The sequence below is a fragment of the Podarcis erhardii genome (genome assembly GCF_964252035.2).
Source record: "Podarcis erhardii genome assembly, chromosome: 3".
In the NCBI taxonomy this organism is placed as follows: domain Eukaryota; kingdom Metazoa; phylum Chordata; class Lepidosauria; order Squamata; family Lacertidae; genus Podarcis; species Podarcis erhardii.
In genome coordinates this window covers 39,592,760-39,618,199 of record NC_138507.1, presented here as the reverse complement: position 1 = coordinate 39,618,199, position 25,440 = coordinate 39,592,760, and the positions used below count along the sequence as shown (strand labels likewise).

The 25,440-nt window shown below is 40.8% G+C and overlaps 1 protein-coding gene across 6 annotated transcripts in view; it reads left to right on the top strand.

Annotated features, from left to right (window-relative positions):
- IMPG1 (interphotoreceptor matrix proteoglycan 1) overlaps nucleotides 1-25,440 on the top strand; it is a 68,549-nt gene that overhangs the window by 11,771 nt on the left and 31,338 nt on the right. For 5 of the 6 annotated variants that reach the window (XM_081856929.1, XM_081856927.1, XM_081856925.1 and 2 more), the window contains exons 2-8: nucleotides 2,556-2,789; nucleotides 11,347-11,513; nucleotides 11,693-11,721; nucleotides 14,441-14,505; nucleotides 15,483-15,529; nucleotides 17,199-17,354; nucleotides 25,064-25,122. In XM_081856929.1, coding sequence (XP_081713055.1) covers nucleotides 2,556-2,789; nucleotides 11,347-11,513; nucleotides 11,693-11,721; nucleotides 14,441-14,505; nucleotides 15,483-15,529; nucleotides 17,199-17,354; nucleotides 25,064-25,122 — 757 coding nt within the window. Of the gene's footprint in view, nucleotides 1-2,213; nucleotides 2,442-2,555; nucleotides 2,790-11,346; nucleotides 11,514-11,692; nucleotides 11,722-14,440; nucleotides 14,506-15,482; nucleotides 15,530-17,198; nucleotides 17,355-25,063; nucleotides 25,123-25,440 lie in introns of those variants that run through there. The other variant, XM_081856926.1, reaches the window with a different exon arrangement.

The following is a 25,440-nucleotide window of genomic DNA, read 5'->3' as shown; positions in this document are numbered from 1 at the left end:
GGTTGTGTCCATGTGCAGTACACCAGATGTAAAGCACATGTTTAAGACTTCTCATCTGCCACCCCGCACTTGACCCAGTCTATGATTGTAACAGCCTCTACGTTCCTGATAGATTCAAACCAAAACACCAACCAAAAATAGCATGGCAACTCTGTTTAAAAAAGAAATAATCTGAAAACGAACAATTTCTATACTTCACACTCGCTTAAACCATAATGTCATCTCCACAACAGGAGTGAAATGGAGTTTGCTGTGTCTCAGGAAAAGAAGTAGGAGAAAAGTGCAATCCCTTATGCCAGCCCTACATGTTGCTGTGCCCATTCTGCATGCTGGATCGCAGAATGAACAAATAACAACTAAATAAAAATAAGAACTTTTGTGAATCAATTTAGGCCAGTGCTGGCTGGGGCTGATAGGTTCAGTATATCTGTGGGGCTTCAGGTTGGGAAAGACTAAATAGAAGTTTACAGCAAAATCAAGGTTTTATTTTCCCCGCCCCTTCCTTAGAATTGCAGAGTTGAAAGGGTCATCTTGTCCAACCCCCTGCAATGCAGGAATCATTTTGCCCAATATGGAACTCAAACCCAAGACTCTGAGATTAAGAGTCTCAGGCCAACTGAACTATCAAGAAGTTGTTCCATACATGCTTCACATTTGTGCCTTATGATTGAAAGTTTTTGTATAGTGCTGCTTTTCCACTTTGGCAGTGCCTTAGTTCATGCAAGGTTGTTTGTTGTTGTTATTGTTTACAAGTCCCTGTCAAAGCCTTCCCAATTATTGAATATCTCATGCGGTTTTCCTTCTTAGGTGTGCCGTTTCGGCAAACTGTTTTATTTGTGTTTGATGCTCATTTTGCCTGGTCACAGGTTAGTGAAAAACAAATGATTGTTGATAGAAATGGAGCTGAGAAATATGGCAGAACCACATTGCTGTCTTCTCTTTCCTTGTTGTCAGTAAGATATTAGAAGATTAGAAGCTCAGAGTGTGTGTGTGTGTGTGTGTGTGTGTGTGTGTGTGTGTGTGTATGCCCTGCCCTTGCAACCAACACTAAGATTTGTGCAAAAGAATAGTTCTGGACCAGACTCATATTATCCAGGTGTTTTACTCTCTGTTTGGAAGAGCACTTGTCTAAATGGTCTTAAAACGTACTGGAATAACTGTTCCCAGCTTGTGTGTTTTGAAAAAGACATCCATTGGAATGTTAATTAAGAAATTATGCAACAGTCCAATGCACAAAGGAAGCTACTTTTTCTCTGACATATTACCGGAAGTGTCACTCCCCCCCCCCCAATTTTTTTTCCTGTCAGTTCAGATTCAATTCATTCAATTCCAAATCATCACAATGAAGCATATATTCTCTCTTATTTTCTTTTCATCTATCTAACAACCACTGACATAATAATGAATGTTTACGGCTTTGCTTGAAGCTATATTCTTCATTTCAGAGAGTAAGAGAAAACTATAGACGTAGATCATTCCTGCTACGTGGAAACTTGTCATGCTCCACTAAATATTTAGCTCTTAGTTTTCCTAATATTCTTATTTTCTTGTAAGCTTGATTCTCTTGAAAGACATTTGATTCCTTTTCTCTGCCCCTTACTGAATTTGAACTATTTCCAAATGCAATTACCATCTACAGTCAATTCATTGGTATCTAAGTTAGCTACACACATATTGTTGGCCTCCTAGACAAATATTTTCTGCCTCAGAAAGTTTTCCAATTATCTACACATTTTACCATTTCCTTTTCATGGAAGGTCTTTAAACAAATATTGGGATGCTATTTACCTTTCCTTCTTTTAGGTTGCTTCTGCAATTAAAAGACAGAACTGCAAAAATGCTTCCAAAGCATCTTGAAAAGTTCATTTAAAATCAACATTATTTTTTTTTTAAGCATCAGTGAATAAAATTGAAAATATAATTACTTCACTGACTGCTCCTTCATTATCTCCATGAAACTGATAATGCAGCTTTTTTTTTTTTTTAGCCATTGAAATTCAAAGCTCATAATTTCCTTACTGTTAACTTAAAAATTCACACGCACCTTGAATTAGTATGTCATGTATCAAGTTGTGTTAGGCATAATATCTAGACTAGCAAATATGCTGTACAAAGTTCTGCTCTCGTTTATTAAAGATTACTTTCCTGCATAATTTCCCACAAAAAGGTTAGTGACAACTTTCCCAGTGCTTTGGTATCTTTCATGAGCCAGAAGCAGATGCATCCTGGTGGGGCTGGGAGTGCCTGGAGTGCATGTGACTCAAAACAGCCAAGCATAAGCTGCTGAATGATGCAACAGGCAAACCCACTTTGACTTGAAAGAGAAGATAAATGTAGCACAGTGGACAGTAATGCATAGGTTAGACAGCAGATCTACACCCAGTTCCTTGTAACAGAGGCAAGTTATAATGAAACATTTGTCATGTTGTTGGTATTTTGAGGTAATAGTTTGTTTCCTTATTCTTCAGTAAATGGGGGTTGACTACCCACAACCATTTGTGTACTGTATAGCATTTTATTGATGTATTTTTTTCTCTTTGCCTTTCCTTTAACAGAAACCCCTAATAAAATGAATCGCGGTGAAGCAAAACATCTTACAGATGCTTCAGGGTCTGAAAAGTCAGAAAGAACAACAAAGAGGTCTAAAGTATCCACCATCCGAAGGATATTTGATATGGCGAAACATCGAACAAAGAGGTCTTCTTTTTTCCCAACTGGAGTGAAGGTTTGCCCTCAAGAGTCAGTGAAACAAATTTTAGCAAGCCACCAAGCTTATTATAGGCTAAGAGGTGAGCATGCCACAATTTGACCTGCTTTCGATATACCACGCAATTATTTTTGTAACAAGTACCCATAACCTATTGGCCCATAACCTATTGGCCACATGTTTGCTTTTTCTTGCAAGAAAAAACTTTGAAAGCGACTCTGTAGGCAGTGTTATATCTTTCCTGATATAAGCGGTGCAACACTGCCAGTATATTAAAAATGACCGTGTGGGTTCCTAGTGTTATACTTCAAAGTTTGGCTGTGGAAAAGTTGGTGTCAAAATTCTCCTCAGCCGTGAAGATCAGTGGATGACCTAAGGCAAGTCAGTGAAAGTCAGCCTAGGCCAGCTCACAAGGTTGTCTGATGCTAAAATGAGATAATTTTTAATGTATTTTATGGTGCTCCAATCTCCTTGGAGAGAGGGTGAGGTATAAATGTGACAAACAGTCTATGAGCAACAATTTGTACTGAATCAGACAAACAGTCAGCCTGGTCTTGTGCTGTCAGTTCTGCCTGCGTTTCATCTCTTCATAAGTAACCATGTAAACCCAGGGTAACCAAAATGGTGTTCTCAAAATGATGCTTGACTACAACTCCCAGAGGATTTCACAGAGGCAGGTAGTTGACTGCTGTGGGAAATGGGACTTGATGAGCCCTTAGTCTTCTGATCCAGTAGGATTCTTATTGTTTGTTGTTTTCTTAAATTGCAGCTTAATTCTAGAGATGTTGTGTTGAACCAACAGCATTCCAGAGGCAGCTTGCCCTCCACACACACTGAATCCTAGTACAGCCCAATGTGAGCTGTGTCACATGAATTTCTGGATGATGTGTTTTCGTTCTAAGAAAAGTAGCACAAGGCAGAAGTAGGATTCTTTTATGCCCTCCTGCATCACTTAGAACTATATCTAACCTATGGACATCTGGAGATTTGTGCTACACCACGCCAAAAGAAGGGTGTTGGAGGAAGGTTTTCCAAGACACACAGGCTTTTGAGGGGCTGTTTATAATGATGTAGCTGCTCTGAATTAAAAGGATCCAGATAGCGTACACCTGCAGTCCAAGACAAATTTAATAGTTTAGTGAAGCTGTTTGAGTTTGTCTGCTAAATATGATAAATGCTGTCCCTCTTCTGGAGCATCAGCAAATGCAGAAAAATTGTCATGCAGTTCCACATATTTCTGCATCTCTCATATTTATGTTTTGTGAGTTAGAGTTAAGAATGTTTGTAGAACGTATATAATACATTATCTTGAATAATTCATCAGCCGCGGTGCCATAGGTTTTGTCACACATGAGTTTTGCAAATGGGTTAAAAATGATTCATGTGTATCAGGAACTTGTGGTGTTTACAGAAAAACTGCAAGCAGATAAATTTTCTGCCATTTTATAGAATGGAATAAATCCAACCTAGAACTGTAAAAGTTGATGGCTTCCTATTTGCCCAGAATGGCACCTGTTTTCTTCAAGACCTAAATACCACAAGAGGCAGCACTATTACTAGGATCACAGGGATAGGAGGATAGGAGGAGTATGGTTAACCATTTCCTTTCCAGCAAGATCCTCTCCCTGCATAGTAATTATGCTTAGGAAGAAAACTGGTGCTGTGTGTGCTCCTCTTTTTATGCTATGATCCCAACAAAAATCCCATCAAAATCCTCACAAGATGTGGTGTGGGGCAAGGAGAAGGCATGGCTGGGTGTGGCCTGCAGATTGGTGTTCTCTGACTGCAGGATTTCATGCATGCTCTGAATGTTGCTTGGTATCATTAAACAAATAGTGATTGAGCAGGAGATGTAGTTCATCTGCCAAGGAACAGTTAAAGCATCAAAGACTACGGGGTGGGGCGGGTTAGATGGTGTGCTGGCATATTCTGGGTATAGCTACTTCAATAGCCTCTGAGGTACTCCTTAGGTAGTGGTTTTACTCAGTGGTGTTTCTCTGTTTGTGGAACAGCCCCCTCAGTGTGATGTTTCTGTCTCCTTTGCTCTTAACATTCAGGAAGTTGAAATAAATTTAAAAATTTAAAAAAATTGTCCAGTAGCACCTTAGAGACCAACTAAGTTTGTTCCGGGTATAAGCTTTTGTGTGCATGCACACATACCTGAATTCAGGATGTTGTTTTTTTATATCATTGTATTACCCTTACAAAAAAGTACCCTAAGCAGCTACCTAGAATGAACTAATAAGGATGGAAAAGAAAGTTGCACAGTGATTAACCCTTTTATTTCAGCAAGACTATGGCAGAGATGGTACTCTTGAGAATGCATTATTGAATTCACCAAGTCACAATGTTTGCTTCCTTGAAGTAACTGTTTTGGGCTTCCTTGGCAATTTCCCACTCAAATCAATGTTGAATTTGGTAGCACCATGACAACTTTTAGCAATCAGTTCAACAACACTTAAATCTTGCATGTCACCAGGTCCTGTGCACCATTCAAGTTTCTGTCCATGGATGCCTCTCGTCTGGTTGGTTCCATGGCCAACTGTTTTAGGTTAGTCATTAAGGGCACCTAGAAATGTTACCTCTTTTTCATCACTGGAACATTGTAATCAAAGTCACTCATTATTACAATGTTTCTTCCTACGGCTTCCTCCTTTATTTCACTTTATATCTCAAAATCACTCTGGATGTTTTCAACAGGGGATGATGGTACCTTCCTAGTACTACATTACTCTTAGGGCCTTGTATTGCCACCTAAGTGATTCTGTGGAGAAGTCCTTTTTGGATTTCTAGTTCATTCGACACTATAGTAAAGAATGTTGTGACTCCTAATATGCCCTTTTGGTTTGTATTTGTATCCAGAGATAGCCTTGTCCCACTGGCTTTCTCTCCACTTCACCATGTTTCTGTTTTGCCCATTATATTGATGCTCTCCTTTAAAATCAAGCACTTCATTGGTTCACCCATCTTGGCTCAGAAGTTTCTAGCATATAAACACACGTACATGATGCCTCTCTCCAAATTTCTCTGGCATGTGTGTTTTCCTCTATGGCGCTTTGGCCTTTGTGAATGCCTGTCATGCCCCTCTGCACTTTCATTGCCTAGTTACTCTAATCAAAAACATTTTCACCCCCATCCCTTAGGGATGATTCATCTGTAACTGCACGGCCCTCCCCTTCAGTTGGGTTTTTCCTAGGGATCAGTTTAAAAGTTGCTCAACCACCTTTTAAATTTAAGCGCAAGCACTCTGGTTGCACTCTGGTTCATGTGGAGCCTTTCTAGAGGTCTGGCTTGGTCCAAAATATTCTCCGGGGCTTAATAAATCTAAAACATCCATCTCATGCACACATTGAGACTCATCAGCTGTAGATGGCCTCACATGTGGAAGAGGTTGCATTTTAGAGAAATTACCTTGGAAGGTTCTGCTTTCTACCTAGCAACCTAAACTTTGCTGCCAAGATCACACAACTACTTTCCCTCATGTCATTCATATCAATACGTACCATGATCACGATCTCCTCCTGAGCTGTACAGGCTATCTAGATGACTTATGAGTTGTGATCTGCCATTTTGCACCAGGCAGGCAAGTCACCATGTGGTCTTGCACACTCATCACAAACCCAGCTATGTTCTGATTTAATCACCCACTGCTAGGAGCCTCTGACCCACTGAAGGAAGTATTATCAACGCAAAGGTTATTTATTCATCCTCCAAGGAATGAGCCCATTCAAAGGGATCATTTCAAAAGAAGGAATATAGTCACATCTATCATATCACTTTAAACAGAAAGCATAGTTCTTATTTTGTGCACATACTTTTGTAATATTTCTTACCTGTTCCGTTATTTATAATTTACTGTAGTATTAAAGCTTCCGGTGGCAAAGGCTTCTTTTGTTAGGCTCATCAATGGGTTATTTATTCACAGTATTTACCACTTTTCAGGCAGACCTCACAAAGCAGTTTACATAAGATTTGGAAGAAGCTGCTGCTTCTCCCCTCCCCTCTGGGCAAGGTGGTCCTTCAGAGCCCCCAGCCCCCCCCCCCATGGTGGCAGTTGGGCGGGAGGAGAGGCCACAGAGGGATATCAATGGTGACAGTTCCTCAAGTTTCTTTCTTCTCCCCTCCCCTCAGGAGAATACTTTATTTATGAATTGCTTCCCATGATACCTTCCAAAGTGTTTCACAATATGATCAAAGTTATATATCTTAAAACGGTTAAAGCAATTGCATATATAAAAAAGCAATCATATACAGGCACACATACAACAACAGCAGATACATAAAATCAAATCCAGCATACCAACTTTTGCTACCAATTTAGATACCCAAATACTAATAATGATGATAATAATAAAGGTGCATTGATTATTTAGTATGTAAACTAGTCTGTCTCCTAGTATTCAGCGATGGTAGTCTAGTGTAAATTTTTGGGTTTATTTGCCTAAATTATGTATTATACTACTTTTCCTAACTATCCAATAGTAAGATACAGATTGCAGCTGTGTGAGCTTATTTCTGTAATCAGTCCCATGCCTGAGTTGAGCATCAAATTATGATGCCAACCTGGGCCTTCACCATGCAGGGCAGCAACACCTATGACAGCACTTCATGTTGATTATACGAGATGCACAATAATGCTTCTATGTGTGGTTATTCACCACCATATGATTAAAGAACAGCAGTTGTTCTTCCCAATTATGAAGTGTGAGAATATCTGTCTTTACGAGGAATATTTTTTTCGTTCTTTCGTTCATTCTTTCTTGCATTCATTCTTCCTTGCATTTTCTCTCTCTATGCAGTCCTTGCCTATATATTCTACAAATGGATTTTCAAAAACATTAGCAAAATTAAATTGCATAGCAATTCTTGATTTTAGACTGCAGTTCTCTTCATGCGTATGGGATTGAGCTTTCTTTTTCAGGACTGTCTTTAAGGTATGGAGGTTTTTATGTCATGAGTTTCATTGCATCTAGAAAATATGCATTTCATATCCAGGTGAATATGGAAAGAACTCCCACAGGCACCTGTTATATTAGGGTTCAAAAAGTAAAATTCCTGACACCTACAAAGTTGTTGAGCCCCGAAAATAGTGGTTTTAGGCTTTTAGGCTTTTAGCTGTTTCTGCTACTTTTTCCACCATATTGCCATACATCTGGGTTTTTCCTGGCACCAAGCACCCCCTGGCCAGCCCCAGAGGCACCATGCACCTCGGAAGCTTGTAGCCTGGGCTGCTGCAACAAACAGCTGTGCAAGCTTTTGGTAGGTAGAAATGTGAGAGGGCATCAGAGAAGGGAGAGAAGGAAAAAGGGACAGAGGCCAGTGTTGCCCACGGCACTCCTGACCATCATTCAAGGCATCACAGGGTGCCATGGCACACTGGTTGAAAAACCCTGTTCTGGGGAAAGGCCCTGGCTGCCAGTTTCCTCCTCTTCCTTAGTTTCCATGTTGCTTTTGTAGAGCTCAGCAGGAAGGATGGAGGCATTAGAAGTAGAATTAGTTGGCTCTGCCAGTCATTGGCTCTAGCGCCACCTGCTGTTGGCTCTCTCCTTTCTGCCCCACCAGTTCCAATGTATACCAGCCACTACTGCCATCTTCCTTTGCATCTATACCCTCCATCCATTGTTTGAGGACAGGATATTGTGCTAAAAGCATTGGATCAAGGCCACCATTGATATATCTCCCTCCCCATCAAAAAAGGGGGGGAGAACCAATTGAAATTTGTTTTTGGCTTGTTTTTTCCTCTCAAAAACTCCCCTCAGACAACATACATTTCATCTGTGTAGTGCCCAGCTCCCTTTTAAAGCTATTCAAGCTGGTTTGTACAATATGGCAAAAAAACAAAACTTTGTTGCTTTTCTTTGTTAGGAATTAATTAATGGGCTTGTGTAGTCTGACATGCACACATTCATTTATGAACAGCAGGTTGTTAAATATTTGTGTGCACGTTAGTCCTCCTTTTTGGAGCTTGTTGTATTAATTGCACGAGGCTGCTGACAGAGGCTGAGCAGAGGGGACTCTTGGAACTCTTCCTTGCAGCCATGAGATTTTACCCTACTGTGTGTTTGTTCTGAAGCGTCATCCCAGCCTTATTAGTTTTGTGCGTTTGCACATGCTTGCTTTTATTTCCCCAAATGATACAGAAGCCAGCAGTTGTTCCACAGCTGCGATGGCTGTTATTTTCCATCAGTAGCTACAGTTTTGGCATGCGGTTCGGTTAGTTATTCAGCATCGAGAGGGAGCACTTTAACTTTTAACAAATTAGAGCCAATGTACAAAAGAGGAGAGTTGTTTCCATGGGGACTATACATCAAAGCAGGTTTTCTTTTCTTTTTCCTGGAGGGTCATTTGAAACGACAACAAATGAAGCAGGAATATAGATGCATAGGACCACATAATTATACTTCGGACAGTATAACATTTATGAGTCAATAGATTCTGGGGGAGTGGGGATAAAATGTACACTAGAATTGGCATTATCTATGGCTAGATTATTTCCATCTGTGCCTAGGCAATTCTTTCTGTGGAACAATAGGAGAGTTTTTCCCTTTTACCACAGGATTCTGATCCCGCTTCAGTAGCTTGGTTACTGTTCAAATGTAATGAATGAGAGGGCATGCCCAGAGAAAAACACTTTTTTCAGAAATACACCATATCAAGAGCATTTTTGTATCATATTGGTAGTCTTACACTGTAAAAGGCTGCAGTAGGAGCCATGAGGATCAGCTGATAAATAACTATGCTTTCAGTAAAGTATGGGTTTTAAAACCCTTTGAAAACCATTTCAGAAATTATCTGGGCATGAATGTGAGGAAAATACTTTACTTCCAATAGGAACCAGCCTTAGTCACCTTTCGTTATTGCAGCAGCACTAGGAACTAGTTCTGGTGGCTAGCTTTAGATTTTATAGGGTACAGGTATAAAGCACTGTGAAATCCTGGGGTGGGGAATAGTTTTGCAAGGTCTAGAACAGGATATAAAAACTGGGTGGGTGTATGTACTCAAATGATGGTTCTGTAGTATTGCCACCAAATATCTAAAAAGCTATTACTTGGCCCATAGCTCGAATCTCTTGTTTATATGATTTGTTGTCACCAGTTCACCCCACCTCAATCAGTGCAGCTTTTTGCAAACAGCAGTTTCATCTATCCAAATCACTGATTATTCAGATGCCAATACATGTGCAACTTGCACTTGCCCTTCAAAGCACTTTCTTTCCCTCAAAGAGTTCTGGGCCGAATAGTTTACTGCTCACAGAGTTAGTTTCCAGCAACCCTTAACAAACTACAGTGCCCCAAATTCTGAGGTAGTTAATGTGCTTCAAATGTGCACTAAATATGTCTAGTGTATACAGAGCCTTAGAGTAGTAGGGGTATAAAACATTTCTCACAGGGAGTTAGAGTTGACATATTTTATTGCAGCAGAAGCTTGTTTGATTGAGGTAGAAAATCAAGAGGAAAGGCATTTCTCATTATTGTACTTGCCAGGGTATTTCCACATGTCAATGTAACTTTTAAAAGCCACTCTTTGGAGCCTGCTATTTTATTTACTACCATCATACTTAATGCAATTTTCCTGCCATAGGCCTGGTTCTTCCAACCAGCCGCTTGATCATCACCCCAGCTAAAGGAGCCAACAGTTCAATAACCACCCCATACCCATGATTTTCACTATTGATTGATCTGAAGAAATTAGTGTTTCATGACTCTGAGTTAACATGTTCACCTCCTAATTACTGCTGAGCAAGCTGCTGTCCTTTCTCTGTGTCTTTACTTCAGCTGAGACCTCATGATTTTCTGAAACATTTTTTTAAAAAATCATTTTGGGGAGATGCCTGAATAGAACTATAACCATGTAGAATTACAGTCGCCAAAAAGCATATCACTTGGGAAACAAAGTCTATCGTTTGGTGTAAGTGGCATTACTGTAAGCTTTATTGAACAAATAAATAAATACTTTTGAGTAACTCCCACTTAAGTGAAATGCCCTCCCAATGCATATTTATCAGGCTAATCTTTCTATGCACGTCTGGCAAAAACATGACTGTTTTGGAAGACATTTGGTTATTTTATTGGCTTTGTGGTTTTATTTCTGATCCTCTATTACTGTCTTTTGATATATGAATGTTGTGTGTGTGTGTGTGTGTGTGTGTGTGTGTGTGTGTGTCCATTTTTAGTGGGTATTTTTTGGTATTGTGTGACGTTCTTATATTGTAAGCTGCTTTGAACAAATGTGTAAAAAAAATGAACAATGAAATAAACGTATGAGGACTAGTTCTGACTAAACATACTGATGAGCATACTGCACATTTCTTCCCAAAAGGAAAAGAATGGGTGTAGGGGGGTGGTTTCGCCTAGCTTTGAAGTTGCTAGACAATTCTAAAGAGAGAGGCCGCCAGTGGTCCTTTTGCTTCTCAAAAAAGTTAGAACTAGTAAGTGATTGAATGAGCTTCAGAGTTTGGGCAATTTGGGTATTTGTGGAGCAGAGTTCCATGTAACCCAACATATAGCTGCATGTGTGAGACAGACTGAAGCATTAGTAAGGGATCAAACACCTTTAAGTCTCTATACGGGTGCTGTTACTAAATTAAGATTACAGTTTTTGCCCAGTAAAGTGCAGGCATTCTTATTCTGTTTTCTCAGTCTGCCAAGAAGCTGTATGGGAAGCCTTCCGGATCTTTCTGGATCGGATTCCAGATGCATCAGAATACCAGAATTGGGTCACCGCCTGTCAACGAGACACTTTCTGCATATTTGACATTGGGAAAAATTTCAGTAATTCTCAGGAACATCTGGAGATAATTCAACGGGTAAGACCTAAAGACTGTTTTCTCACACAGAAGAATGTCTCTTTTAAAAGACCAAGGCACATCAAAAAAAGATTTAAAGGGTCCACGGTGGAAAAGAAATGGCATTAGACTGAATCATGGAATAATGAAAGAAGAAACTTGCAAGTAATCTGTTTTTCTCTTTTTAAATCTTTTTGCAGCGAGTAAAACACAGAACCTTCCAGGATAGGTAAGTAAACCAAAATAAGAGTTCTCTTCAGTTGATGTTCCTGCCTTCTGTAAACAAAAATGTAAAAGGTATGTAAGCATTTTGAATGTTATGTAGCTTATGTGCATGACATACATTTATTACACCTGCTACAGTTAAGAAGAGTGTAAAAAATCCTCTGAGTCTGGTGTGTCCATGAGTGACTACCTCTAAAGGGTGAGTGATTCAGAATCACACTCTGTTCATAAATAATTTGATCCACAATCCTATCCAGGAAGATTTGGGCATTAGCTATTGTAGGCTGAAGATCTTTCAATCTCCAAAACAATTTCTAAATAGACATAATGCAATATTCACAGGAGAACTGAGATGGATAATGTCAAGATTGAAGTCATATAAAGTTATTTACTTCTGACTTTATATTTGTTTGTTTAAAATTCCATGAATTTTCCAATAATGTGCCCTGTTACATATACCATTCTGTAATCTGGTTTTTATCAACATTTCCAAATTCAAGATGTCCAGTCCAAACCCTTTTTAAACAGTTCTTGTGAGCTCATATGATTGGAGTAAAGTCTGGCTAGGAAACCTCACAAATTCCACTTTCAGCAGAGTGTGAAAGTTGATATATAAGTTTCCTTTTCATTGGTTCTCATGACTAGACCACTTGTGTGAGCTGTTAAATGTACAAGAAGGCATTCCTGTGGCTTTAATCTGAGCTTTAGCAGCCACCAGATCAAGCAGAAAGGATTTTGAGAAGACCTTTTGTTTGGAAAGATGTTACTTTAGATACAAGTGTGTTCTTGATCTGGCCAGTTATAATCTGGGAGAGAGAGAAAAGAACATGGAGTCCTCTTCATTTGTTCATTCTTTCTGATTGCCAAACTCTTTTCTCCTTACAGTCCTCCCCTCCCCCTCACTCCAATCATTCCTCCTCTGGCAATGCCATAGTAATAAGAGGGCATGTTTTGGATGCATAATGTCCCAAAATAAGCCTCTGCATGGCACCTCTAGTTGAAAGTTACCAGGTTGCAAAGGTAGAGGATTGAGAGAATTTGGCAAATGGATGTTTTAGAAAGGGTCGACACCCTAAATTAGAAGAACGTTTAGCTTGTCACAATGTAAGACAAGACCCTCAAAGAAGGAGAACATATAGATTTACTGACTTTCATCTGTTGTGTGGTAGCCACATGAGGTGCTGCGTCATGCAGAATATTGGAACAATTCATCAGAAAGGAAAGGAAATATTTTACCTCCGTGAAAATGACCCCTGTGGTTGTTTGTTGTGGCACTAATTCATTTTATTTACTATTGCTTCCACTACTACTCTTTTGAAATTGGATCAGTTTTGTAGAGGGCAAAAATTAAAGGAACAGCGTGAATGGAGAAAAATTGAGTTATAGGACCAGTTCAAGCATCACTGTAGAAAGAAACAGAAGCAGTCTTTTACATTGCCTAAAAAATAACCCTGACAAGAGTTCATTACAAGTTTAAACTGAAGTGAGGCTACATTTGGTGCACTTGTATATGAATTGGTTTTCCCTTCTGAGGCCTTCACATCATTGCCTCACCTTACCTTTCTCTGCTTGTTTTCTGTTATACCCTTTTATGACCTTCGCTCCTCCAACTCTATTAGCCTCAGCTTTTTGCTCTCTTAGAAGCAGGCAATGATGGAGCTAGTTGTTATCCCTCACTGCCCCCTGTGTCTGAGCTCCTTTTCTGACTATGAGAGCAGAACCACCTTTTGATTTCAAATCCCTCCTCAGAACCCACTGGTTTCTTAAGGATTTTGGTATAACCCCTTAATTGTCATCCCCAGCTTTAAGCAAGTCCATGTAATATTAAAAACACAATAACATCAAACATTAAAAACTTTCCTAAACATGGCTGCCTTCAGAAGTTTTCTAAAAGTCAAATAGTTGTTTATTTCCTTGACATCTGATGGGAGGGCGTTCTACAGGGCTTTGGATTTCACACTTCTCTGAATTTTGCGCTGTAGCTCTTGGTTTTAAGGACATACACATTTTAAATGTATATTCTAGGATAAAATGGAAGGAACTTGATATCGCAGTAAACATTGCCGGATGGAACAATCACCTGTTTTGGGGACTTCCCCCATCCCCACCTTGAGGCAATTTTGGGAGGGTGGGGGGTAGAGATGGGGGGAAAGCAAGTTGTGCAAGTCCTTTGTGTAGGACTTCCACTGATAGGACTCATTAGTTGAATCTCACCCAGTGTGTTTAGAAAATTTTACTTTGAGATAGAAAATGTATTTAAATCATTTGTGAAAAAACAAATATATAAATATAAATTTTTGTATGGATTTATTTTTTTTAAAAAAAAAGAAACAGGATGGCATTGAATTATGAATAAACAACTTGCAAAATGGACAGAGACCAGAAACAGACTGATTCATTCATGGATAGTGTTGTTGTTGTTGTTACTATTGACAGAAATGTTTTAATTATTGGGGGGGGTATTTAGAAGCATTTATTCCATTATTTGGGCTGCGTCTATAAAATTAAGGCACCTGCCCAGCCAACATAAGCAGTTTTAAGTTCCATTGATGTCAGTGCAAAGTGGAATGAAATAGAAGATTCATTATCCTATTGAGACCAATAGAACTTTAGAGAATACCTAGTTGAATCAAGGCCTTAATCTGTTTGTCAAAGAGGAAAGAATTCCTGTTCCTTTCATCTTCGCTCCATAATTTACAGTGTTCCTTATTTCTTTCTGATAGAAAAGAGGAAATTTCTACAGAGAAAACTAGTGGCAAAAAAATTGAAGAACCTTCTGTTGCTACAGGTAAATTAAAAGATGCCATATGCTTCTATCCATTAACCCTGAGTATTATTGTTACTTGTTCAGAACTCTGAAATATTATGGGTGTCGCAAGTGAAATATGCTAATGGCATATGTTTGGATTATAAATCTCATATCTTTCCCGTAGCTACAAACTGAGCTTTCAGTGCTTAAACCAGAGCGTTTAACTGTGCACTATTCATCTTGTTTCTGCTGTAAAATACTTCTCAGAAAAGCTGCTGCGGTTTGCTAAAAGAAATAATCAGGCAGGAAATTGGCAACACAGAATTTCATCTGGATGGGGTTTGATGGTACGTTGTTGAAGGTAATGCTATTGTTCATGCAACTGCATGAATGGCTTTCAAAAACTAAATGGCAGCACTGAAGGGGCCATTTTGGAGTGTGATCCTAGCAGGGTTGTAGGGGGTTCAAAACCTTTGTCCCTTGCTATGGTTCTAGTCTGTGTTGGGCCCCTCTGTACCTGCTATTTGCAATGAAATAAAACCTTCCACTTGCACCAACAGTCTTTCTTCTAGTGCAAATAGTAAGTACAGGGCTCTTAATCTGGATTGGGGCTACAGCAGAGGAACAGAGGCTTAAAGCCCCTACAGTCCCACCCCAGTCAAGCTCCTGATCTGAACTGGGGCCCTTATGCCTACTATTTACTTCAAAACATCCTTGACCTAATTGTTAATTGCCTGAATGGTGGCACATGTCGTTTGGCCTTTAAAGTGAAGTTCTAACTCATGGTGAATTCAGTGAGTCTTACTCTTAAATTAGTGTGCATAATATTGTCACCCCAATCTGTGTCTTTGTTTCTCTTGAATTATATACATCACAAGAGGTAAATGTATATTTTAATTCATTTCTTAGGTTCAAATTGGTTCTGTTATTTTGCTAATTCACATTATTTGCTTCTTGGGCAAAGAAAGAGCTCCCACACCTGTTTTTAACCCCCTCTCTACCTTTACTGCACACAGCAGCCCCTACAGGCCCTGTTGTTGACGACACCAAAGTTCCTGTGAAGGTGAGGGCACATTAACATTCCATATCGCTAGCCAATTGCTCTTGGTTTTCTGACTCAGTGACTTGTGTGCCATTAGAGAAAGCCATTAGGTTTTCTCTATATTCACTTCAGTTATGATGTAAATGTTGTATTAGCGTCTCTCCTGTGAGCTAATTGTGAATGATGCTTCCTGCCCACGCTTGTGGAAAATAATGGTCATTTGAAATGGCTTTAAAGCAAAGGTTTCACCCACCAATGTTAATCAAGGCTTTTTGTCCTTATTGCATAATCCATTCCCATTACACAAACAGAAGCCTATGCTTTGCTATGAAAGGGGTGGGAAAACAGATCAAAGTTTTCTTTTCTAGCTTCTGGGAATGAGGGAAAAGGCACTGGAGAAGCATTGGTCGAGGGAAAAGCCTGTCAGGAATTCATGTAAGGAATACTTTGAAATACTGGCTGGTATACACAAAGTAACCACAAAGCCCTGAGCTGAGCATACCTTGGTCCATTGTATGTTGCAGTCAGGACCATTCCAACTTGCTCATGCCTTTCATGCAATCATTCTATAGTATAAACCTGTATGTTTAGGGTCATTAGCAAAGCTGTGTGCATTTTGCGATGTGCTCCCCAATAGCACTTCCATTGTCATAGAGGATGCCACAAATCTTCGGCTGTAGTCTTCAGACTCACCAGAGCATCCTCTGTGCCATTACAAGTTATCATGGGACGCACCTCTCGGTTTTTGCAGCATAGCTGGGCAGTGAGGGAATGAAATATTGGGATAGATGTTATTTAAACTTACATATTTTGTACATCCTGTCAAATCATCACAGTAGCCCTACCCACCAACCCAAGGGAAGACCCAAGCAAACTGGTGGCTGGCATCAGAACCACTAAGAGCACCCAACTTGACTTATTCTTGGAAAAGTCTCAGCTGAAAATAGCAGTGACTGGTACTTCTCCTTGTTGTGATGCTGTTACTGATTGTATCAATCTAAAACTGGGAGATGTTGCTTCTACGGGGATTTCAGAACATGGGAAAATATAGACATTTGCATGCTGACAGTTTTCTAGGAAGTTGTAATTAATATGCATATTCATATACACATAAATATTCATGATTTTAGAGATTAGTGCTGTATTCAGCCTTTTAATACAAAATCAGTTGGTGTAGATTCTGTGCCCAGTTATTTTTAAATGACATGTGCATGCATCTTTAAGAAATATCACACAAAAATTCTTTAAAATATAGAACTAAATAATATTAGTGAGTTCTGCAACAAGGTGTTGTAGTGTGGAGTGCTGGCTTGAAGCACAAGCCAGCCAATATTCCATTCCCCTTCTCTAGTTTTTTGTTTTCTTCTTCTTCTTCTTCTTCTTCTTCTTCTTCTTCATCTTCATCTTCATCTTCATCTTCATCTTCTCCTCCTCCTCCTCCTCCTCCTCCTCCTCCTCCCCAGAACCTTTGACTTTTTTCTCCTTTTACTTTGTCTGCTTTCCCAAAGTTTTGTGTGTACGTGTGCATGCTTCTGCTAACCTCACAGATTAATACCTCTGTCTTGTGTGTGGATGGTGTGGTTTTGATTGCATAAGACTGGCAGTCAGAGAATGAGTTCACTTTCAGTATACAGGATATTGGGTGTTGCCCAGGTAGGATGGCAACTCATTTCCTCTCCTGTTTTCTCAGGAGCCAAAGCCAGAGGTCCCGAACATAGTCCCCGAACGTCCTGTGGAGCAGATGGTGGAGTTCAGTGTGACCCTCACTGACCAGGAGTATACTCCAGAACTGAGTGATCCTACATCTCCTCAGTACCAGAAACTAGCTGAAAAATTTCAGCTTCAAGTAAGAGCACTCAGTTATTCAATGACAGTACAACTTACGCTTGTTTGTTTAGAGGGTTGGTTTGGTTTAGGTTTATTTAGTGGGACATTATAGACAGTGATAAATGAGAAATGTGTCTGTTGTCTGCTTTGCTGTGTGTTGATATAGAGTAGTGAAATTATTTAGACTGTAATCTGTGGGAAGCTGCTTAGGTTTGTGTTTCCCAAGTAGTTCAGATTTGCAAGGAAATAATGAAAAGCTCAATCCAGGCAAGTTAAGCGCTTGATTTGATATGGGAAGGTCTTATGCTTTCAGCAAATGATAAGCAGTCCCACATTTCAGTGGGGAAGATTCATCAGTCCATGCCAACTGTTCAATCCACAGTTTTATACATGTGCATGCCAGTGTCAAATCAGTATCAAGATGCCATGCTAAGTAAAGAACTTTCTGCCATACAAACTAATTAAACCTTGCTAAAACCCAAGGACTGGTGTTTTTAAAGTACATAGGCACTGTGTCCAAGAACCAGGTTGCCTGATAACCCAGCACCAGAACCTGAACCCACATTTTACAGAAACAAGTTGATGCTCTACTACCCTGGACCACACTAGCTGTCAGGAAGTAGTAACAGTGACGACATTCTGGCCTTATGGTAACTGCTCTTTATATCAGTTGGAACCTCAGTTAGTTTAAAAATTCAGTCATTCAAAATAGAGAACACCGCTTGCTCCTAACTCTTACGTCCAACACTGCAAAGGTACCCTGCATAATCTTTGAGCCATTAAGCCAACAGCCATCCATGCAGGGGTGCCAACTTGAATAAAATATTGTGGGGGCCCAGGTAAGCCCTGCCCCACATAATTGATCAAATGATGCAGTCCACACACACCATTTGAATGGGAATGCCCATCAACTTTGGGGAGGGCAGCCCCATCAAATACTTTCTAATGGGGGCTGAAGGCCCCATAGCCCCTAGGAGTTGGCTCCTATGCATCTATGGTTGCCTAGAGATTCAGACTTCCTGTTTTGGTTGCCTACCTGAGACTGCAGGGTTGAAGGGGGAGGTGGTCAAGTACCTGACAGGCCCCACAATATGTGATTGGTTGGTTGTGTTCAGGGTTGAATACTTAGGTGTGTGCAAATTATATGAACTGTACATTCTCTGTTGCTGTATGATATGGTGGCAGGAGGAACAGTGAGGTGGTGATCATCTCGTGGGGTAGAAATGACGTGGCCCTGGAGAACCCCATGTTGACACACACATTTACTTCATCTTTAGATGTATCGGGGAGAGCATAAAAATGATTGTGTCAAGCTGCTGCTTAAAACTCACCAGGGGAGAAAGGGGTTGAGCTGACCCACATTGTGAAAAGATCAATTCTCATGGGGTGGTTCTTCATTATCCCTTAGCTGATACCTGTTCATGCATTTTGGGAAAATTTGGTTTGGCAGGAGACATCTAAAAGCCTGTTTAGCCATTTAGATTATGCTGTGTGAACATGATGTGGTGTTTTCCATTGTGGAGCCCAGCCTTTGGAATTCCTTCTCACTAAATATGACAGGTATTGACTTTACTTGTATTTTGACATCTGCTAAATACATTTATTTCACCAAGCATTTGCTGATCGCGCACACACACACACACACACACACACACACCAACCCCAACCTTCATCTGAGGATCAAAGGTGGTTTGTCATATTAAAACACAAAAATAATTAACATAGTAACAAACAAAACAATACCCTCCCAGTTTAAAAGGCCATAAAATATTTAATTAGCCAAAGGCCTGGGAGAGGTGGAATGTTTTCACCTGGCACCTAAAGGTATGCAATAAAGGCGCCAGACCAGTCTCCATGGGGAGAGCATTCCACAGGGAACCATTGCAGAAAAGGCCCGCTCTCATGTTGCCACCCTCTGGACCTCTTGTGAAGGGGGCACACGAAGAAGGGTCTTATGATGATCACAGGGTCTGGATTAGCTGCAGGAGATGTGGTCCTTGAGGTATGGCAATGCTGAGCCATCTTGAATTGGGCCCAGAAACTAATTGGCAGCCAGTGCAGTCTTGCACCCGGTGAGCAACTTAGCTGCTGAATTCTACACCTGCTGAAATTTATGAACTGTCTTTAGAGGCAGCCCCACATATAATGCATTGCAGTAATCTAACCTAGAGGTTACCAAAACATAGATGACAGGAGTTGGCTTTCCCTGTCCAGATGGGGTGCAGCTGGGTCACCAGCCGAAGCTGATGGAAGGCACTCCGTGACACCAAGACCACCTGAGCCTCAAGTGACAGCAATTGATCTAGAAGTACCCTAAAACTATGTGCCTTCTCCTTCAGAGAAAGTGTAGCCCCATCAAGAACAGGCCACCTCTCATCCATCAAGTCTAGGAAACCACTTGGTGCCTCGGTCTTATCTGGATTGAGCTTCAATTTGTTGGCTCTCATCCAGTTCGTTACTGAGGCAAGATAGTTTCCCGGCACACTCACAGTCCCCCTTGCAGATTTAGCCTTTAGTGATGTGTTTTCTATTTTTTCTGATGTGGATTGCTGTATTAAATTTACTACTGTTTTAATATTTTCTGTAAACTGCCCTGAGATTTGATAATGAAAGGTGGCATATGAATATTTTAAATGTTGTTGTTTAGTCGTTTAGTCATGTCCGACTCTTTGTGACCCCATGGACCAGAGCACGCCAGGCACTCCTGTCTTCCACTGCCTCCCACAGTTTGGTCAGGCTCATGTTGGTAGCTTCTAGAACACTGTCCAACCATCTCGTCCTCTGTCGTCCCCTTCTCCTTGTGCCCTCTATCTTTCCCAACTTTGGGGTCTTTTCCAGGGAGTCTTCTCTTCTCATGAAGCGGCCAAATATTGGAGCCTCAGCTTCACGATCTGTCCTTCCAGTGAGCACTCAGGGCTGATTTCCTTCAGAATGGATAGGTTTGATCTTCTTGCAGTCCATGGGACTCTCAAGAGTCTCCTCCAGCACCATTATTTAACAGTTTAAATAAATAGACAAAATAATAGAACTATGTGTGCTTGTAAAAAAGAAAAGAAAAAAAGCAAACAAACAAACTTAACAGGAAGATGCTTCTAGCTCAAATCCTCTGGGCATGCTCTGAGATGGTACAGGCCTATGCGAGGCCTATACCACTGTGCTGCACTCCTTCTCCTCAAGTGGTTTAAGCATTTGTTCCCCCATTGCCAGCATCTCCTCAGCAGCATAAGACAGACTATAGAGATACCCAGTCAGCAGAGAGCATTAGTCGTACTACACACCATTAGGAAAAGTCATTTGAGCCTCATCAGGAATTAATGGACAGTACTTTGTAGCGATTTCACTTCAACAATAAACCTAATGAGCAATCTAAATACGAATGTTGAATGAAATTAGCCACTGTTGTCTGAACTACTTTTCAAAGGAAGCTGCCAGGGGACCCAATATCACACATTCTCCTCTATTCATTTGGGCATTATCCCATTTCCTCTGAGTTAGAGGAGAGATGGCATGTTTATATCATTACTAAGGCTAATTGCATGCTTCATTAGCTATTTAATAGCCAGCAATTAATGATCTGAAGGTTGCTTAGTTGAAAGTTAAGCAAAAGTCAGTATGGCAAGTGAGGAGGGAGGTATTGCGGGAATGCTGCTTTGGGGTATTCACTTTGCCTTTTGAATTCTTAAATCCTTTGCAAATGCAGTGCTTATTCAAAGTGCGTTGGAAAAAACTTCAAATAACCTCTTCCTAGAATGTAACACAAATTTTTATGCAAAGTTGTGGGTAAACTTTCCACATTGTAAAACATCCTACTGAGATCTGAGAACTAATAAACTGACAGCCCAACAGCTTTTAAACAAGTTTTGAGAGAGGTGTATGAATAATAACGGGGAAAGTGTGTGTTTGCATGTATCTATCAGTCTATAATTTCAGTCCAAATGTATATATATTGACTGAAATTGCCACTGACTGCTTTGAAGGGCCTGTAGCTTTGTTCTTGAGATGAAGTATTCATCAATGAAATTGTTCACAGCTCTGTCTTTCATGCCTAGACTCATTGGTCTCCACCAGAAAGAAAATCTAAGAATGCAGTGGGCGATGCTAACCAAATACAATGCTCTCAGTTCTCTAGCTTTTGATGCAAAATGGATAGCGACAGATCTCATTATTCGTGGCAAGGTCTGTAGCTACTCTGCCACCACTTCCATGACAAAGGGGGGGAAATTAACTGACATGTTCGCTGCATTGCCATTGCAGCACATATTCCAAGAATAAGGGGGCACCTCTTTTGACTGTTGAACAAAACAGTGGTTCTCCTGCCCACTTGGCAAATAGGCTGCTCCCTTTCCCCTGATCCAGCCCATCATGAGAAGGAAAGGAATGGCCATGCATGGACAGAACATCTAAGTACAACCACTGTGCTTAAGTCAAAATTGCATAATTGGGTATTGTATTTTTCCAGGAGGTTGACCGAGTGTTTTTGGACCTTCATTTTTAGATTATATACACTTAGGCAGTATTGGGATGTGTGGGGTAATTGAAGGAGAGACAGGTGTGCTGGGTCAATGGGGAGTGCACTTGCTGTCCTCCATGTGATGGACCAGGTCAGGGAAGTGGTTTCATCCAATCCAGCTCAAAGGCAGCCAGCATTTCAAGTAGTTATAAGCACCTCTGGTAAGTTACCATTTGATCATCAGTCTGTGTTCCTGATGGTCAGTAATCCTGAAGGTCTATTCACTGAGCCTAGGACTTGCAGATCAGAAGGTTGGCAGTTCGAATCCCCGTGACGGGGTGAGCACCCGTTGCTCAGTTCCAGCTCCTGCCAACCTTGCAGTTCGAAAGCATGTCAAAGTGCAAGTAGATAAATAGGTACCGCTCTGGCAGGAAGGTAAACGGCGTTTCCGTGCGCTGCTCTGGTTCACCAGAAGCGGCTTAGTCATGCTGGCCACATAACCTGGAAACTGTACACCAGCTCCCTCGGCCAATAAAGCGAGATGAGAGCCGCAATCCCAGAGTCGGTCACGACTGGACCTAATGGTCAGGGGTCCCCTTACCTTTACCTTTTATAAATACAAAAAAGAAGATGATTGGGCATGTATAGTATATGTACCACAGTGTTTAACACAAAATATTAACCAAGAAATGGCAACCAAAAGAATAAGAATAAGAATAAGAATAAGAATAAGAATACTGGCCCATAATCAATCTAAGCTTCCCATGGGAAAATGAAGCTTAGCAAATGTTTACATTACTTGCTTCAGTATGGTAGGATTCTTTCGGCTAGCCATAAAGTTATAAACTTATACCCGAAAAGCCTTCTGTGATTTGTGTTTTCGAGATCCTGTAGTATGTTTGTAAAGAGCTGCCGCTGTAGTACTGGTTTTGCTTGGAAAGAGAAGCACTGTTTATATATTCTTTTTATTTCCACAATTTATATACACTGTAGTCTCTAGGTCGATAAAGATACAAAAAAGATATGTTAGATAAAATAGGTTACAATTAACCACAACATCAGAAAAGCTTACAGTCATACCTCCGCTTACATATCCCTCAGCTTATGTAAACTTCGGGATACGTAAGTTGCAAACCTAGAAGTATTTTTCCAGGTTTTTGCCACGCACACATGCACAGAAGCGCTCTACCGTGTGTGCACAGAAGCAGTCCCTCCGGTTGCAGAAACCTCGGGATCCGACCAGAGTTCCGGAACGGATCCCGTCCGCAACCGGAGGTACCACTGTGCTTTAAATACAAGTGCCAGAAGTTCGAAAGGGAGGAGACCTCTCTCAGCCAGGAGGTAGGTCCACAGAGTTTAGGTATTGAATGGGTACCTCAAGATCAGGCATTCAAGATACGTAGCTAAGAAGCTAGTGCCAACTTACCTGGAACGTAAATATGCAGTCACATGTGGGGTAAATAGAATAAAATAAATAAGGAAGGAGTATTGCAAAGCCAGCGTCATTGTCATCAAGCTCCTTCTGAGGTCCACACTGGAGCAGGGAGGTAACGGCCAGGCCTCAGAGCCCTGCTCCTCTTCTTTGATGTTCATGTTGGTCACTTGCCCTCACCTAGCACTCAAGCGCAAGAATACGGAAGAGCGCCCGCTGCATGCTTTGCCCTCTCTGCAGCAGTAGTGTACATTTGGCTCAGAAGGAGAGGGGAAGACAATGGGCTGCGTTGAACATAGCAAGGAATCTGGCCGACTCAATAAGGGAGGGCACTGAGGGCATCTTCCACAAAAGAGTGATGTCAGAAAGGCAACGTAGCCATTCTCTGTCATTGTTCCATCCTCCCCATTACTGTCAGCACAGCTTTGACACAACCTGATCTACTGAAACAAAGCACCTAATAATTTTTCTGTCATTTGTCTTATGCACAGTATCATCCAAGGGCTAATTAGGTAGCAACAGCAATAGCCGCTTCCTGAGCAAGTGGGCTAGGATGGATCATTAGGCTGCATTATAAGTCGGTGGATTTAGGAGAAGGCCATTAGATTGGTTGGCTCACTTGGGTGGGCTTTTATCTCTCTGCTTCATCCATGTATGAGGTTCAGCCATTATCTCCTGCATCCCACTTTATAGTGTTTCCATATATACCCATCACTTAGTCACTGGAAATAAACTGCCTTATGTCATTTATCATGTGTAGGAAGTGATTGTTGTGTAACACAGTGGAAGCCTTTTCTAATAATGATTTGTGGATGTAGGAAGTTGGTCATTCATGAACTAAAGAAGTGTTTTGCTTCAAACCTGTGGTTAAATTCTTTTATGGGATTTAACTGCCACAAGTGCAGGGGGAGGTGGGACACAAGTATTATAAATGAATGCCAGGAAGGCACACCCACCCACTGCCTACTGTTAGGTGGTGTGAAACAACGACCCGGGTAAAAGATTCTTGGCAGTGGAGGGGTGTTGGGAGGACCGAACAGCATGTGCCATGTATCCTGCACACACACCCCAGCTAGCCTTTTGCTTCTCAGTGTTCTGCCAGCAGTGGTGAAATCAGATTTCATTGTCATTCCAGTAAATGGGGAGAGGACACCCTATTGCCCATTGCCTCTGGCAGCAAAATGCTGTGATCTTAGGTCTCAAAGCTTAGGTCATACGGTTTCCCAGCTTATATCACGACATAGTAACCAACTTAGATTTATTACCAAGTGTACTCTAAACAGCTGTACCTAAACCAGGCTCCCTGATAAAGCGAGCCACCATGATACATTTGTTTGCAAACACATGTGCCTACCTTGTTCACTTTATGTTTTAAGGATGCATCAAAAACCATAAAGTGACTGAAGAGGTTGATAGTGGAGTTTGGTGTTCTGCACATGCTGAGAGGAAGTCGAACTGTCATATTGCTTCATGTAAACTGGAGCGAATCCTGGCCCTGAAAACCAAGGCCCTGGGCTTAAACAATGCCCTCTGTAACCTTATTGCAAACACCAATACCAAGAATGCATGCAGGCTCACTAGGTGAGAAAAGCTGCAACGTTGCAGGGCTTTGTCCATCAGTCTAAACAGTATCTCAGCATGTCCAAGTTAAAATGCTTAATTAAGGTCTCCACTAACCATGCAACGAAAGCAAATTCCCCAATGGTCTTTCTAAATTCCAAAGTTCTGTTTTACAAATGCTAGAATAGGCTCTGCTGGGAGTAAATGCTTATTTAGCTAACATCTGTCAGTTCCCCTGACAGAAGAATAAACATATAATTAACTTTTTCCCCTCTCTGTTTAATAGATGCAAAAGATATTTGAGAAACTTGCAGGATTCAAAGAAATCCGTGTATTAGGATTTAGGTAAGCGATAACGTTATTCACTTTCTAGTTAGGGGTAAGTATTCCCTTCTCACTAAGGAAGCAAATAAGGCATTTTATTCTAGGAAACATTTTGTTGTACGTTAGCATTTCAGAATCTTCTAATCAGTTTTCTCTGTGATCTGTAGCTTTGTTCTGTGTTTATTTGGCTTTGGGGAATTTTTCTGAATGTTGCTGTGTGTCCTTTTATTATTCTCTGGGGACCAGATTCAATTCATCCATTCTGCTAGCAGAAGCCAGTGCAAGGACTCCTGCTAGCACAATGGGACTCTCCCCCAGTTTTCCCCCACCATGCCTCTC